Raw genomic sequence first — 15,221 nt, 5'->3', positions numbered from 1 at the left:
ATTTCTTTTACTCATATTAACATGAAAAAAATTGTATTTCATAATTATTTTTCGTATTCTTTCACAATATATAAATTTTATTTTTAAAATATTGAATCAATACAATACAATCAAGCTTTAAAAATTAACAGAATCAATTATTCAATAAGCAAGAAAAATCACGTAAATCGAGATAGATGAAACAATACTCTCCATTTGTTTCGATTTATTTATCATACACTAATTACACACAAAATTTAAAAAATAAAATAAAACAAAATTAAACAATGTAAATATATCAAATTTTTGTCTAATTTAATTGTCTTAAAACATGTCATATAAAACATTAAAACTAAACAATTTATTAAAAAGATTACAAAGATAAGTTGTCATTCAAAATTGACTAAAATAATAAATAAGACAAATAAATTAAAACAGAATGAGATATTTGTATTAAATGATTTGTCTATTGTAAAGTACTTACTATTCAAGTCAATCGAAGTGAAAAAAATAAAAAGAGGGGAATGTACATAATATTAATAAGAAAATTTTTAACAAAATTTCTCTGTTTTTGATTCAGAGTTTTATTATTATTATTATTATTTTCAAGAAATTGAAGATGGCAGGAGGAGGAATTGGTTCAATTGGTGTAAACAAAGGAAGAGCTGAAAATTACAATGGAAAACTCACTCTTTATGTCATCATAGCATGTATTGTTGCTGCTGTTGGAGGTTCACTCTTTGGATATGATATTGGAATTTCAGGTGAATAATTATGGTAATTATTGGGGAAAAAATTATTGTAATTTTACTTTATGAATTGATGATGAAATATTAGAATTTTTCCCCCCTTTTTATAGAGAATTGGAAGAAAGATGAATTACTAATATGCTTGTTCGGATTTTTTAAAAATGTTAGTGTATTAAAATTTTCATGTTTTTACATGTTTTAAGGATCTGACACGAGTGTAACAACGAGTTTAATTCACTCCCCTTTTAAAAAGAGCTTTTCCTTTTCTTTTTATGCTATGTGGTAGGAGATTAGGAGGGGTGGGGGGTGGGGGGGTTAGAATTGGAAGAAGATGAATTATTGTTATGTTGTTCGGATTTTTCAAAAATATCAATCATGCTCGGGTTCTAATGGATTTGTGGCACGAGGTGGTAGTATTTTTGAAAAATCCGAACAATGTGTTACATTGCAGTACTGCTTCTCCAGAAAAAGGGACTCACTCTTTGTGCTCGGATTTTTCAAGAATATCAATCATTTTTATGAACATTTTTGGTAAATTGGAGTCAATGAATTATACCTACTCTTCTGGAACTTCCACTATTTTCGAAAAAAAAAGGTGAAATAACAAAGATTAAAAAGTGGATAGTGAAATAATAAATGCACGGTAAGACTGTGAACAGTAGAGCGTTGTGGTTTGGCTTTCCTCGGACTCTGCGAATAGTGGAAGTTTAATGCACCGTGATGAGATTTTATAGTGTTTGTAGATTCTCAACTTATAGAGTGAAAAGACTATATCATTATTTTGTTTAGTTGTATGATCATTTTCAGCGTGATCGTTGACTGTGTGACCATCTCATTTAAAATCTTTGAGATTCAATCTACGAGCGTATGCCTGTTTTCATATCATGTTGAATTGTTGTGTGACTGTTTTGTCTTAAGAGTTTAGGAATGCCACTTTAATCATGTCAAATCCTTTAAAAAGTACATACTTTTGATGGATTCGACACGAGTGAAGTTGTATTTTGGAAAATTCTAGCATGAATTACACCTGAACCTCCGGCAGACCGGGATGGATGGCTATGACTACTCTACAGTTAGTCTCTGGAACTTCTTGAACAACGAACTGCGTCATTGACATTGAAATGTTCGACTAGCTTAGGGATTCAAATGAATTAAGGACATCTGTGGTCTGTGGTCTGTTTGCTTTGATACTATGTTGAAGTTAATGTGTGACCGTCTAATCTTAAAATCTAAATTGTTAAGAGAGGGTAAACTTTTGTTTACTAAACTATATCTTTACTGCATGCATGATAACAGGGGGGGTGACGTCGATGGATGAATTTCTTCGTCGATTCTTCTACTCAGTATACCTAAAGAAGCAGCACGTTCACGAAGACAACTATTGCAAGTATAATAACCAAGTTCTTGCTGCATTTACCTCGTCTTTATACATGGCTGGTTTAGTTGCATCTCTGGTAGCATCTCCTATCACAAGGAACTATGGACGTCGTGCAAGTATAATATGCGGTGGCATTAGTTTCTTCATTGGAGCAGTTCTCAATGCCGCTGCTGTCAACCTTGGCATGCTTCTTTCCGGACGAATTATGCTAGGTGTGGGAATTGGATTTGGCAACCAGGTAATTCACCTTGAAATTTAGTTGTCACGTGTTCCTATTCTGTTATCTGTTTACTACAATAAGTACGCCTCAATCCCAAGCAAGTTCAGACCATGTCGGATATATTAAGATATTTGTACAGACCTTCAATAAGCATAGATTTTTATAAAGAACTTTCTTGAATCACACATATATGTCTTGTCGTAAGACTTAGAAATGAATAAGTATGAAACTGGAAAAAGAATTGAATCGCATTGCCTCGTGTTCGAGACAATTTTTAACACTATCATTGTATCTGAGTATGTTATAGCGAGGTTGCATGCCTTTGTTTTCAGCATATTAATATACAATTACTATTAATATAGGTGGTTGGATAGTACGTAAGTTCTTCTATACTGTCAGTGTATATAACTTAAACTCGTAAAAGTTACTCGAAACTTTTTAAAGATAAATGTTTCAACTGTGTCACTTCTTGAAGGCAGTTCCGTTATATTTATCAGAGATGGCACCAGCACACCTAAGAGGATGTCTGAACATGATGTTTCAATTAGCAACAACACTCGGAATCTTCACAGCAAACATGATAAACTATGGAACAAGTAAACTCCATCCATGGGGATGGAGACTTTCGTTAGGCTTAGCAGCAGCACCGGCTTTCGTTATGACAGTTGGAGGCATGCTTCTTCCCGAGACACCGAACAGCTTAATCGAACAAGGAAATAAAACTAAAGGGAGACATGTTTTAGAGAGGATAAGAGGAACCGAGAATGTAGATGCAGAATTCGAAGACATGGTGGATGCAAGTGAATTGGCACGTTCGGTAAAGCATCCGTTTAGAAACATTCTTAAAAGGAGAAACAGGCCTCAGTTAATCATGGCGATTTTGATGCCGACTTTTCAGATACTTACTGGCATTAACATCATACTTTTTTATGCCCCAGTATTGTTTCAGAGTATGGGGTTTAAAAGAGCAGCCTCTCTGTATTCCTCTGCTTTGACTGGTGCAGTTCTTGCTTCATCTACACTTTTATCAATGGCCACTGTCGATAGATGGGGTCGAAGAGTTCTTCTTATTACCGGTGGAATCCAAATGATCATCTGTCAGGTAAAGATTTTCTACTTACTTGGTCAGCCTTTATGCCATCCCGTGTTCTGATTGATAGCCAACATAAAACTCGTCAATTTCTAGCATACATGTCTATATTGTCAATACACTTGTTAGTCATCACTCGTCAGCCTTGTATAGTGATCTATTAGAAGTTACGTGTAATGCATAAACAAACACTCGAACTTAGCCTCAGCTGACAAGTAAGCACTTCAACTTTGTGAGTGCACATCGAGACTCCTCAATAACTAAACACTCCAACTCGTCTATGTCTGGTGGACCTCGGACACTGACGTGGCACATACATGTTATAGGTGTCTGGATGATCATTTTCTAAGTTGGAATGTTCAACTAACGCAATGGAGATGAGTTAAGGTGCGAGGTGTCATAGGTTTACCTATCACCTGAGGCCAAGTTTTGTTACTGTCAGTATATAGAAGTTAAAAATTAATCGGTATATCATATGGAAGATAATATGCTTTCCTTCAGGTTATTGTTGCGATAATCTTGGGACTCAAATTTGGAAGTGACAAGGAGCTATCAAGAGGTTACTCGATTATAGTAGTTGTTTTCATTTGTCTCTTTGTAGCGGCGTTTGGATACTCATGGGGGCCTCTTGGATGGACCGTGCCAAGTGAAATTTTCCCTTTAGAGACGAGATCAGCAGGCCAAAGTATCACAGTTACTGTGAATTTGTTCTTCACATTTGCGATAGCACAGTCTTTCCTCTCACTTTTATGTGCTATGAGGTTCGGGATTTTCCTGTTTTTCTCCTGTTGGATTGCTGTCATGACGATATTCATCTATCTGTTCTTGCCTGAAACGAAGGGAGTTCCGATTGAAGAGATGATGTGTCTTTGGGAAAAGCATTGGTTCTGGAAGAAGATCGTTTCGGAGGATCAACAAGTTAAAAACACCAATGGACTCAACCATGCTTGAGGTAGGTACATTGTTAACAAGGTGAAAGGTGAATAGAGAAGGCTATCTTGTTCATGTAGAATTTTGGTCTTCTATATGTATATGTAAAAGTGTGAACTTTTTACTTTTAAGAATGTCACTTTCTATGAATACACGAGTGAAATGATATTTTGATATGTTATACGTCCCGATCTTTAATTTATGACTATAAGATTTTAAAATTTTCGTTACTTTTTTTTAAAGCTTGCCCTGGGTTCTGTTTAGAAACTATCCACGAAACTTTTGGTGAGTTAAATTTCACTTTTTTTTGTATTTTTTTACAAGACCCTTTGTATTGACCTCATGGAACAATATCTATAGCTTTATCATGATTCATATAATTTTTTTTAGCATTTAGCGGCGATTCTATAGGGAATTAGGCGATTATCTTAGATTTTTTATATGTTTTAGTGCATGAATATTTTGGTACTATGAATTTCAGGCATATTTTTGAGAAAAAACTTTACAGGATCCTGCATAATGACCTCGGGAATAATACGTTTAGTCTCATCATGATCTATGCCTTTTTTTTACAAAAATTATTTAGGACACACTCAGCAGAAATTAGACGATTTATTTTAAATTTTCATGTTGTTTTTGTAATATATATTTCACTCTTTTGCAAATAACTTTCTGAAGGAATAATACATATAGCATCACCATGATTCATATCCTATTTTGTTATGCTACTCAACAAGAATTATTCAATTTTATCCGTATTTTTGTGTGTATTATCCTACATTATTTTTTTTTTGTTGATATAGATTTTAATGATTTTTTTTCAAAAACTTTACAAAACCTTTATAACAACGTGTGGAAAAAATACATTAAGCCTAATATGATTCTCACCGCTTTTCAACATTTAGAAGTTACTCAACAAGAATTAGATGATTCTCATTTTTTTTATCTGTATAATAGTATATAAATTTTTTTGTGATATAATTTCAAAAAATACTTTGTTTACAAAAACTTTACAGAACCTTCTGCAATTACTCGGAGAAAAAAAAATCATAGTCTCTACAGGATCTGCACCACTTTATTTTTAGAATTAGATATTACTTAACAACTAACAAAAAAATCAATTTTTTCAATTTTTCATATGTATTAATTAATCCACAAAAAATTTTAGAATAATTTGACATACTCCATTCAATCCAATTTTTTGTGAAACGAACTAGTAAATGATATTCATTATTTTTATAGACAAACATCACATTAAAAAAATATTATATTTGAAGTCATGAAATAGAAATTTAAAATTACCTAAATTTTTTTTTTAGATTATATCATAATTTTTTAAAGAAAAAGAGTAGTGAGTGATGACTTCATTTGACCTTTTTTTGTTTCGTTTTCGTCCAGTATTTGATATTCACAATATAGTTGATTAAATTTAAATTCACGCTAAAAAATTTCACGTGAAAAAATAAAACGCTCTCTCACAAAATAATAGAAAAATAGAGATTTCACTTCTTTAAACCCCAATTCCCAAATTTGTAAGCAAAATTGCTTGAAGAGAATGGCTAACACTGAATGTACTTCTCCTCCTCCGCCGAGGATCGGTAAGATCGGGCCGTACACGGTTTTCATGACCCCTCCACCCACACCCAAATCCGGTTCTACCGAGCTACCACCACCAATTCAGCCGCAACCGGTTCAGACACCACCGGTTCAGGTGGTCGATAAGTCATGTCCGGTTTGGTCTCCTCCAATGCAGTATGATAAACCCTCTCAGTCTTCTTTTGGGTTTTTCTGGAACGCTGTTGCTAAAGTTCAAAATGGTATCTTTTTTTTTTGCCCTATCTTTTTAAAAAAAAGATTGTAACTTTATTCAATTCTAGATTTTCAGATCTTGATTTCATGAACATTGTTCTTTTATTCCAGTTTATGTTAGTGGTTTTTAATTTGTATATGGATTTTTATTAGCTCATGCGAGTTTGGATGAACAAGTGGCATACTGGTTTGGATTGAATCAGTCGAAGTATCAGTGGGCATTAGATGATTACTATGAGAGCAAAAATATTGTAAGTTGTTAAGTTTCTTTCTTGAATTTGTTGAATTTCTTGTTTGGTGTTGTTCGGGTAAGGTTTGGAATCCAGAGGCGGAGTCACTCTATTCCTTACCACTGAGTCGTCAAATCAGTTTTTAGGAGTTCACAAATTAATATGCATATATAGTTATTCAATTAATCTAAAAAAAAGGCGTAGCTCCGCCCCTATGATGGATGTTATAGTTACAAGTTCATGCAATTTCGAAGTGATGCATCTTTTTTCTAGTTAGCACTTTAACTTTACCTCTTACTGTGGTACAGATTATGTTAATCATTGCAACAACAATTGTTTACATATGTGGATCAAGGATATGTTAACTTTAAATTTAGTCTTTGCTAGACTTTTTTCCTACAGTTCCTCTGCAGTTTTGCCTCCATGTCATGTCCTTTCTAGGACCATGTACCCGCAGGTTATGACTTCAGATTTTAGTTTTTTCTTAGGCATAACGAGGAAAAAGAGTCCTAATTAAAACAATGTGGTGGTGCTGTCTTTTGCAGCAACTAATAAGGTTTTATTTAGGATGAAGTCCTTGCTGGTGCTTTCCAGTTACAATCCCCTGCTTGAATCTCTTGAAAGTTGTCATGACTCAATATCTGGTCGAGCCATGACTGGCAGTCTAGCACCCGATGCCTTGACTTTACCAAGAAAACTTTCTTGGCCTTTCTACTCCTTATATTTGAAACACTATGCAACCCATTGTAGTTCTTAAAGAAAACTGAGAATGTAGTATGATATAAATACGGCTCTTTCTTTCTTTTCTGAAACTGTAACACTTTATATAAGAAGTTTACGTAGATGGTTGAGAGGTTCCCCATGTAGTTGTGCAGACTGTTGCTAGCCTACCTATGTTATAGTGACATCCAACATCTGGAGACCACCAACGTTGATCACTCTATTATACTCCTCTTTTCAAGAAGAAAATGGTAGATAATGAAATGTTTGCTTGAGGTTTTACAGGGCCGCGATGAATTACTTGTGCTGTGCATAAATGTGGTGGGCTTCCGATAAACAAACTAAAGGACATATATATGTTTTTGGCCGCTGTATTGTTCACGCACTCTTTAAGTCTTAAAGTTATATAGTTTACTTCATTTGTCTTGAAGTATCTGTGTCAGCCAGTGTGCAATGTGTGTGGATTCTTCAAAATTGGAAAACTTAGCAAAGAGATGCTCGATTTTGTACCTGATACTATCCCATGCACACTTGTAAGCAACTCCGTGAAACATAGCTACGAGATTAATGTGGAATTTGGGTACTACTGTCATAGTAGAGAAAATTGGGGATGGGTAGATAGGAGAGATTGATTGCAGATGCTAATAACTTTCACCAAGAACATAATTAGTGTAAGTTTTACACCAGTGACTGTCTTTGCTAGGAGCTCATACCACTTCCATTTCATGAATGTTTTTCTTCAGCTCTCACAAGGATTGTTTTTGCTTCGAAGTGTTGATTTTATATTTTACTCCAGCACTGAAATTTATTCAAATGGTTAAGATACCACGCCTCTTTGATCTTCATATCCTTTTCTGTTGGGGGCGTGATTTTGGGAAGATAATACTGATTCTTACAGATTTTAGCGGTGGGGGGCTCTTATGGGTCTTTTGTAAAGATAAGATGAAATTATGCTCCTTATGTTGTAGTACCTCCATTTTAGTTTATATGGTCGCGTAAAGAGTTTAAGAATAAAGACTTTTGGCACCTATCAAAGGTAATGTTTGAACTTGTGGTCACAAACATGCCATCAACGGAGACATGTTTTTCTTTTCTTTAGCATTTATTTGGTTTTGTTTATTAAAGGATCTAAGACGCTACTTCCTGACTCATACAAATATTGTAATAGGAAGTGTACATGACATGTTTCTGTTTGCTTTAGCATTTATCGGGTTTTGTTTGATAAAGGATAAAGAACTGCCTCGTTTCCATAGTATTAGAAACTGACGTTTAACTGGTCAGGAACTTTCTACATGAATCATCAACTGTCTGAAAACTTCCTAATGTTTAAATGATGAATACAACATGCTCTAAATTGAAAGCGTGATAGGGAGAGTTCTGTTTTTGGTGTCTGGTTACATTTCCTTCCAATTCTACATTTTTGATTGATTCTCTACACAGAATCACAAATAGTATGTTCAGAACATAACTAAGCAAAGTATTTTTTTTCTTAACATACCTATGAGCAGAGTCTTGAGAGAGTGGTGTGTACGCACCTTACCCCTTACATTGTGAAGGTAGAGAAATTGTTTCTGATAGATCATCGACTCAAGTAAAATATCTTCTCATAACATATGGTATGAGTCTCGTTGGGGTGCCACAATGGCTATCACAAAAAATAAATAATGAAATGTTACTAAAACATCAGGCTGCGATTTGAATCGTACCTGGGCCCATGAAATGCAATACTTATACTTTTCGATGTATTTGTAACGCCTACTTATTGTTAGATCACTTTTAATTGCTCTGTTTGACGTTTGTTTTTGGCTTTTTTTGTTGCTTACTTAGTAAATGTTTTGTTTCACAGAACAAGGCCGAAGAAAAAGCAAAAGTTGTAGCTAGCAAATTAGAGAATGTATGATATGCCAAAGGCGAAGGTATAAAATCTTGTTAGGATGTGCTATTTGTTTCCTCTTGTTGCTTCTAGTCCTATTCCTGCACGCTATGCCAATATATATGTGTGATTGTCACACATTTTTAGCTGCTATGGTGCAGCAGCTAACAATGTCGCGTTGTATGGTGCAACAGCTAACAATGCTGCTTGTGAAGTTATCGTTGTTATCTATTACAATATATAATCTATGTACTTTTGTTACTGGTATAAAGTTTCTTTCAGTTGATACATTTTGTTGTTTCTACTCATCATTTTGGTGTCCTATCCAATACTGATGTTATTGCAAGTAATTTGGAGGGAAGTACCCAATGTTAAATCAGTTTTGTTTCCTTTTGATAAATGAATAATTCAAAGACAACAGTGAAGGATATGTAACAGACACATCTACTCATTGCTTGTATAATTTGGTTATGTTACACTAATTCGTTTAAACGTGATTAGAAGCTAAAAACACCTCCCTCCCTCTGCTTAAATTTATTTGTTTACATCAAATTATAAAAACTTATGAATCTAGTGATGTTATATGTAGCATAAACACTAAAAACCTATGTGTAAGCAAAATTGAACAAAGAAGGAACAACGACCAACAAAGAACGTAATTACATTGATAGTATTGTGGCGTTGGTGCTCGATGATGGCATTAATGGAGATGATGAGGAATAGAGTATACAACACCTTCCACCATAAGTGTGGTTTTGTAGTTTTGAGGAGGTATTATTAAATTCACTTTGAAACGAAACGAATTAACGATAAAGGACGAAAAACCTGATATCAATTATAGCTCAACATTCTGTATCATATGACAAACACACACACACACACTGCAAATTAAATAGTCACACTTCATAACACTGTGGTATTTAATATCATCACACCAAACAACCACTCAGTCTGTCATTTTGCATCATACCAAATGACATCAAATCAAAAAAAGAAACTCCAGATCGATCCTCTTAGAGGTTGAGTAATCTCACAGGCTATAATAAACAAACTTGGCTAGGCTACACAGTCAAGAGTAGTGTAGCCAACTTACTATAATACTGTTTCATTTTGCTAATAGTGGTGCCTGTGTGCATCTCCGAATAATTTCATGGGATTCCTGGTACCACTCACCGACGTAGACATTATCTTTGATAGATAGAAAGAAATTACTCTACTAGAATTTAAACTTCATGGATAGACTTCCATAAGGTTAGTTGTTTGACAAGATAAAAACAGATTGTCTCTTGCACCTATACCCTACATTTGCCATCATGAAGCAGGGTAAAACATGGTTACAAAAAAGTCATATGAACCCTTCATAATACAAAACCTACACAAACGATCATCGCTACAAACCCACACAACTAATCATTCCTAGGAATCAAAGAGGGATGGTTATTGCCACTAGGGCGGGTTTACATGATTCTTATCAACCAAGAAAGCAAACAAGAATTGTGGAAGTATGTTCTCATATCGTCTTTTGAAAGAAGCTGGAGCGTATAATTTGTTACAGTTGAAACAGCTGAAAGCTACACTTGAATAACTCGAATCACAAAACATACAACCTAGTACATTCATAAATTAAACATTGACATTTCTACGAGGATCCTGATATATATTGCTCTAGCAGTATAGACAATCTTTCATCAATCTCATGACTGTATGATAGGCTTCTGAATGGAGCAAATAGATGACCTACCACAACGTCACACCCTTAAAAGACTCTACACCACCCATTAAACACCAAAAATTTCCAGATATGCCTTGCAATTTTGTTGAGGGGCTAATATTTTGGGACGAAGCAATGAAATTTCATTCAAGAAGAGGGACACATACCAAAAACTTACAAACTAAAGATACTATTATCCGCAAATCATATACAATAGGAGCTAATTTCAGCAATGGCATATTAAATATTACGAATAACATCCTCTCCTGCACAACAAAGAAAATTCATTTGTGTATCCACGCCAATGCATACAATATAAACCCTATCCAAGCAAACCTCTCTGCCCGAAGATTGGAAGAAAAGGCTACGATTCAATTGAAAAACATCAGTAAACAAACAAGCACTCGTATTATTACATCGTGTCCATACTGAGTTAAAGGATTACATAGTTTAGCAAGTAAAGATTCAACATCCAACATCCGAGGCAACCTATTAGAAGCAACACTAATTTTTTTTTTCTTCACAAGCTTATCTAGGTAGAGTAAATGAGGTAGCTGTACAATGTATGAAGAGCTTCGATAATCAACAATCGATAATCGAAACTCGACTCTAGACAGGAGGTATATTGGAAAAAGAGAAACCTTTATAACCCTTGTAAGCATAGTATGCAATCCTTGTATAGTAGAACCCTGGTATAAACAAAACTCCACCAAGTATAGCAAAAAAAAGCCCTGCATTACAAGCATCTTCTTCAAATAACAATACATACTAAAAAAAAAAAAACCCTAGAGAGAGAAATCAAAATCAAAATCGAAATCAGATGAGTAAAAAGTGAGCTGAAGAGGATTAAGGAGTTACCATGAGCTGTATCGCCACCGACCTTATTGATTGCCATGAAAATACCTAGAAAAATAGCTAGGGTACCAAATACAAGAAGGGAAACAGCAAGAGCGATCTCTTTGATAGGTCCACGATTGTTATCGGCATGAGAACCTTCCATCATCATATCCTCATCGGAAATTGAGAAAGCATGATCGACGTACGCCATTGAAACAAACACTATTTTCTTTGTAATGCTTGAAGAAGAAGAAGGGTTAGTGGGAAATACCTATTTTCAGCAGAAACAGAGTTTGGCTTAAGAAGAAAGGCGTCTTTTGCGTGTGTCAATAAAACTATTCTAAACCTAAATACGGATACGGTGGTGCGGTAGATGAAGTTGTTTCTTTCGAGATATCAAATTTAATTCATAGGTATAAAAAAGTTTTGGATTAGTCGGAATAGGGTGTAAATAGTGTGAATTAAGAATAATCGGATTTTAATATGGATATAAGAAAAAAAAAACAAAAACCTAAATCCTTATTTATGGAACCTTTATTCACCTACAACTTTGAACACTAATCCAATTCATTTTAGTCTATTTTTATTCACTTCCTGATTAATTTGGATTTTTGTTTTATTAAACACTTATGGATACATAAATAATTTGGATTTTGTTTTATCCTACACATGGATACATAAATAAAGGGGAAAAGACAAATATACCCTCAAACTTTACGATTTAGATTTGGTATATATATTTATCATTTTTGTTAGTATTTACTGAATCAAAAAAAAATCAAAAAGGCCATTGCATCAACATGAGTTGTGGTGCAATGATGCGACTACTTCCCCCTTAACTAGAGTTATCAAATTCGAGCCCTGGATATGGAGAAAATCTTGTTAGGAGCGTCACCCTCGAATAAGCTCTACAATGCGCGATTCGAATTTAGTCAGGGAATACCAAAATAAAAACACAATTTATCCATAGACCATTTCTCAACAAGAGAAGGATAAAAAGCCCCAAAACAAAAGTTGACAATGTGAGACTTACTCATCAAAAAGTTACACTCATATTGCAATTTCAATCACCAAAAACACTTTGCATTCATACTAACTTATTTCCTCTACTTATAATACATTAGAAACTAGACTTCTCCCCATACTCATAGAACCTTGGCTGAATTACATAGCCAAAAATGCTATGGACAACACACTAAAAAATCTTTTCCACCTTCCTAAGATATATACATTTGTGGTGAATGAGTCAACCATGTACTGTTATCGTTCTACCGATCCTCAACTCTGGATCTAAGAAAGGCGGAGGCATTGGTGGTGTAATTAGTGTTCCAGCTTTGGTTACCAACATTGCAACAATCTCAGACATTGGTGGTCTTAAATTGGCATGAGGCTGAAGGCATAAGAAAGCTACATGTATTGTTTGCATTACATCCTTTTCCGCCACCCCATTTTCCAACATCTTTGGATCAACTAGATCGATTAATCTTGATCTTTCATATAGCTTCCATGCCTGTATATACGTACTTGAACAGTCAATGTATAACCATATATCATCATAAACTTAAACGAGAACTTAAAGACAGCTTACATAGTCGGGGAGATACTGCATTTCTGAAGGCAAAGAAAGATCTGTATTCTTCCGAGAATTGATTATTTCTAGCACAACAACACCATAACTGTATATATCAGCCTTTTCTGTCAATTCTCCTCTAAGTGCATATTCAGGAGCGGTGTAACCTCTACCAAAGTCCCGAAAAACAAGAAGTAATTAAAATGATATATGTTGATCTATGTCATTCGTTAAAAGTCTGGTTCACAACACTACTTACAAGGTTCCAGCAAATGCGGTGCTGAGATATGCTTGATCTTCAGGGAAAAACCTAGCTAGGCCAAAATCTCCGATTCTTGGTTGAAATTTGTCATCCAACAGAATATTACTGGCTTTGATGTCCCTGTGAACAATCCTAATGTGTGAATCCTCATGAAGATATTGTAATCCCCGCGCAATCCCTAAGATTATCTGGTACCGAGTTTTCCAATCTAGGAATATCTTACTCTTTCCTGTGAAAAAACAAACATAGAGGCCTAAAGAGTGCATAAACAATGGCATTTGTAATTTCTTATATTCAGTCAAAAGAAACATAAATACCGTATAGTATTTGGTCCAAGCTCCTATTCTTCATGTATTCGTACACGAGAAGCCTCTGATCCCCTTCTGAACAACAACCAAGAAGGCGGACAAGGTTCTTGTGTTGTATACTTGTTATCATCCGTACCTCAGCAAGAAACTCCCGGTCCCCTTGCTGCGATTTGTCAACAGACAACTTCTTGACAGCAACTAATTGTCCATCTCCTAACTTCCCCTAAGAAAAACACTAGGGCCAATTCTTAACCTCTGCATCTAATTATAAAAACGGATTTTACAACTCGTTAAGACACATTGACCTTACCAGGAAAACCGGACCAAATCCACCACATCCAAGGAGGTTATCCGAGTGAAAATTCTTCGTAGCTTTCTTCAATGTATGAAAGTTAAAGTAGCTTATTGTATGAAGATGTACACTAACAGCATTACTCATCTCTGTATCATCCGAAAAAAGGCATATTTTAAAATAACGAATAAGATACTCAAAGTAACATGAATTCGAAACAAAACAAAACCTGGAAGAGGCTTAAATGTGCTAGTAATCAAAGCTGTCAGTTTTCCTGGTTTGAAAAACTTGCATAAGATAAATATGAGAAGTAACAGAACAAGTAGAGTGCCAAGAAAAAAGAACAAGGCGGATAAAGGCTGCATCTCACGTTTCGATATCACTATATACACAAAGTATGAAGAATTTACTAGGTTTATCAAGCTATATTAGTTAACATGAGAGACATATAGGGAGAATCGAAAGCTTCGTAAAATCCAGTGTTGCAATGCCAGCATAAGTTAAAGACAGAAATACTTTGTTTTGGTCTTCACTATGAAGGACGGCAGAATATTGTTCATTCAATAGACAATATCTTTACTTGTATGATATTTTAATCATACCAACTGTTACTTGTAAGAAAAAATCCACATTTTGTGAAGTCAATATCCTTATATTATGATAGACTATCTCAAATTTAAAAGATTATAAATATATCCACGCGGAGAGATTGTATGTACCATGTGGATATGGATGTGGACGTATTATATTAAAGAATAACTAGTTAATACTGTTATTGACTGCATACGAATATTTACAAGAGTCAATTATAAGCCAAGAGTTTTTTTGTGTTTAGATATGGGAAAGCAAGTTCAAATGGAGTTGTATTTAGTTTTGAAGTGTGTGACTATTTCATATAGAGCTGTTAGAGAGAACACATTTTTATTAGTTAATTATATTTTCAACACGCCCCTCAGCCTGATTCTTTTTCAAGGGCCAAACATGTGTAAATTTTTTGATATGAGTGGTAGTGAGGTTCGATCTCAGAATTTTTGTCTGCTCTAATATCATGTTGATGATAAACAATGATCTCATTGATATGTAGAATGGAATTGGCTTGCTTCATGTTTGACAAAATGTCTGAAAGAAATGTGGTTTCTTGGACCGCGTTAATGTGTGGATATCTACAACATGTTGATGATCAAGAATCCTTGTTGCTTCTCTCCCCGTTTGGATTGGAAGTGAGGGGTGCTTACCATCCGAGCAACAGCCTCTGTCAGACAG

General features: G+C 34.7%; 4 protein-coding genes across 4 annotated transcripts; 2 read left to right on the top strand and 2 right to left on the bottom strand.

The window, feature by feature from the left end:
• Window positions 1–548: 548 nt before the first annotated feature.
• HT3 (hexose transporter 3) lies at window positions 549–4,522 on the top strand. Its single transcript, NM_001247926.2, is given in 4 exon segments — window positions 549–743; window positions 2,025–2,344; window positions 2,802–3,428; window positions 3,918–4,522. Coding segments are annotated over 4 exon segments (1,542 nt in total). The 5' UTR covers window positions 549–598; the 3' UTR covers window positions 4,368–4,522.
• A 1,266-nt stretch (window positions 4,523–5,788) lies between these two features.
• Window positions 5,789–9,268, top strand: LOC101248310 (uncharacterized). Its single transcript, XM_004242648.5, has 3 exons — window positions 5,789–6,163; window positions 6,309–6,406; window positions 8,952–9,268. Exons 1-3 carry the CDS (start codon window positions 5,902–5,904, stop codon window positions 9,003–9,005), a joined length of 414 nt encoding a protein of 137 aa, XP_004242696.1. The 5' UTR covers window positions 5,789–5,901; the 3' UTR covers window positions 9,006–9,268.
• Window positions 9,269–11,078: 1,810 nt separating this feature from the next.
• LOC101247835 (uncharacterized) lies at window positions 11,079–12,132 on the bottom strand. Its single transcript, XM_004242647.5, has 2 exons — window positions 11,548–12,132; window positions 11,079–11,420 (listed from the first exon to the last, which is right to left on the bottom strand). Exons 1-2 carry the CDS (start codon window positions 11,735–11,737, stop codon window positions 11,299–11,301), a joined length of 312 nt encoding a protein of 103 aa, XP_004242695.1. The 5' UTR covers window positions 11,738–12,132; the 3' UTR covers window positions 11,079–11,298.
• Window positions 12,133–12,494: 362 nt separating this feature from the next.
• LOC101255605 (probable LRR receptor-like serine/threonine-protein kinase At1g56140) lies at window positions 12,495–14,831 on the bottom strand. Its single transcript, XM_069299855.1, has 6 exons — window positions 14,188–14,831; window positions 13,977–14,107; window positions 13,676–13,889; window positions 13,356–13,587; window positions 13,115–13,265; window positions 12,495–13,036 (listed from the first exon to the last, which is right to left on the bottom strand). The coding sequence occupies exons 1-6, from the start codon at window positions 14,321–14,323 to the stop codon at window positions 12,773–12,775; spliced, it is 1,128 nt and encodes a 375-aa protein (XP_069155956.1). The 5' UTR covers window positions 14,324–14,831; the 3' UTR covers window positions 12,495–12,772.
• Window positions 14,832–15,221: the final 390 nt, after the last annotated feature.

This window comes from Solanum lycopersicum, chromosome 7 (assembly GCF_036512215.1).
Source record: "Solanum lycopersicum chromosome 7, SLM_r2.1".
Classification (NCBI taxonomy): domain Eukaryota; kingdom Viridiplantae; phylum Streptophyta; class Magnoliopsida; order Solanales; family Solanaceae; genus Solanum; species Solanum lycopersicum.
This window is presented reverse-complemented; position numbering and strand designations above follow the sequence as displayed.

What these genes read in the sequence shown, in the direction of transcription:
- LOC101248310 (XM_004242648.5), top strand. Translation starts at nt 5,902, where the DNA reads ATGGCTAACACTGAATGTACTTCTCCTCCTCCGCCGAGGATCGGTAAG. An exon ending in TGTTGCTAAAGTTCAAAATG is followed by an intron (nt 6,164 to 6,308) that starts GTATCTTTTTTT and finishes GATTTTTATTAG; the next exon opens with CTCATGCGAGTTTGGATGAA. An exon ending in ACTATGAGAGCAAAAATATT is followed by an intron (nt 6,407 to 8,951) that starts GTAAGTTGTTAA and finishes TTTGTTTCACAG; the next exon opens with AACAAGGCCGAAGAAAAAGC.
- LOC101247835 (XM_004242647.5), bottom strand. Translation starts at nt 11,737, where the DNA reads ATGGCGTACGTCGATCATGCTTTCTCAATTTCCGATGAGGATATGATG. An exon ending in CGGTGGCGATACAGCTCATG is followed by an intron (nt 11,421 to 11,547) that starts GTAACTCCTTAA and finishes CTTGTAATGCAG; the next exon opens with GGCTTTTTTTTGCTATACTT.
- LOC101255605 (XM_069299855.1), bottom strand. Translation starts at nt 14,323, where the DNA reads ATGCAGCCTTTATCCGCCTTGTTCTTTTTTCTTGGCACTCTACTTGTT. An exon ending in CACATTTAAGCCTCTTCCAG is followed by an intron (nt 14,108 to 14,187) that starts GTTTTGTTTTGT and finishes CGGATGATACAG; the next exon opens with AGATGAGTAATGCTGTTAGT. An exon ending in CTTGGACCAAATACTATACG is followed by an intron (nt 13,588 to 13,675) that starts GTATTTATGTTT and finishes GTTTTTTCACAG; the next exon opens with GAAAGAGTAAGATATTCCTA.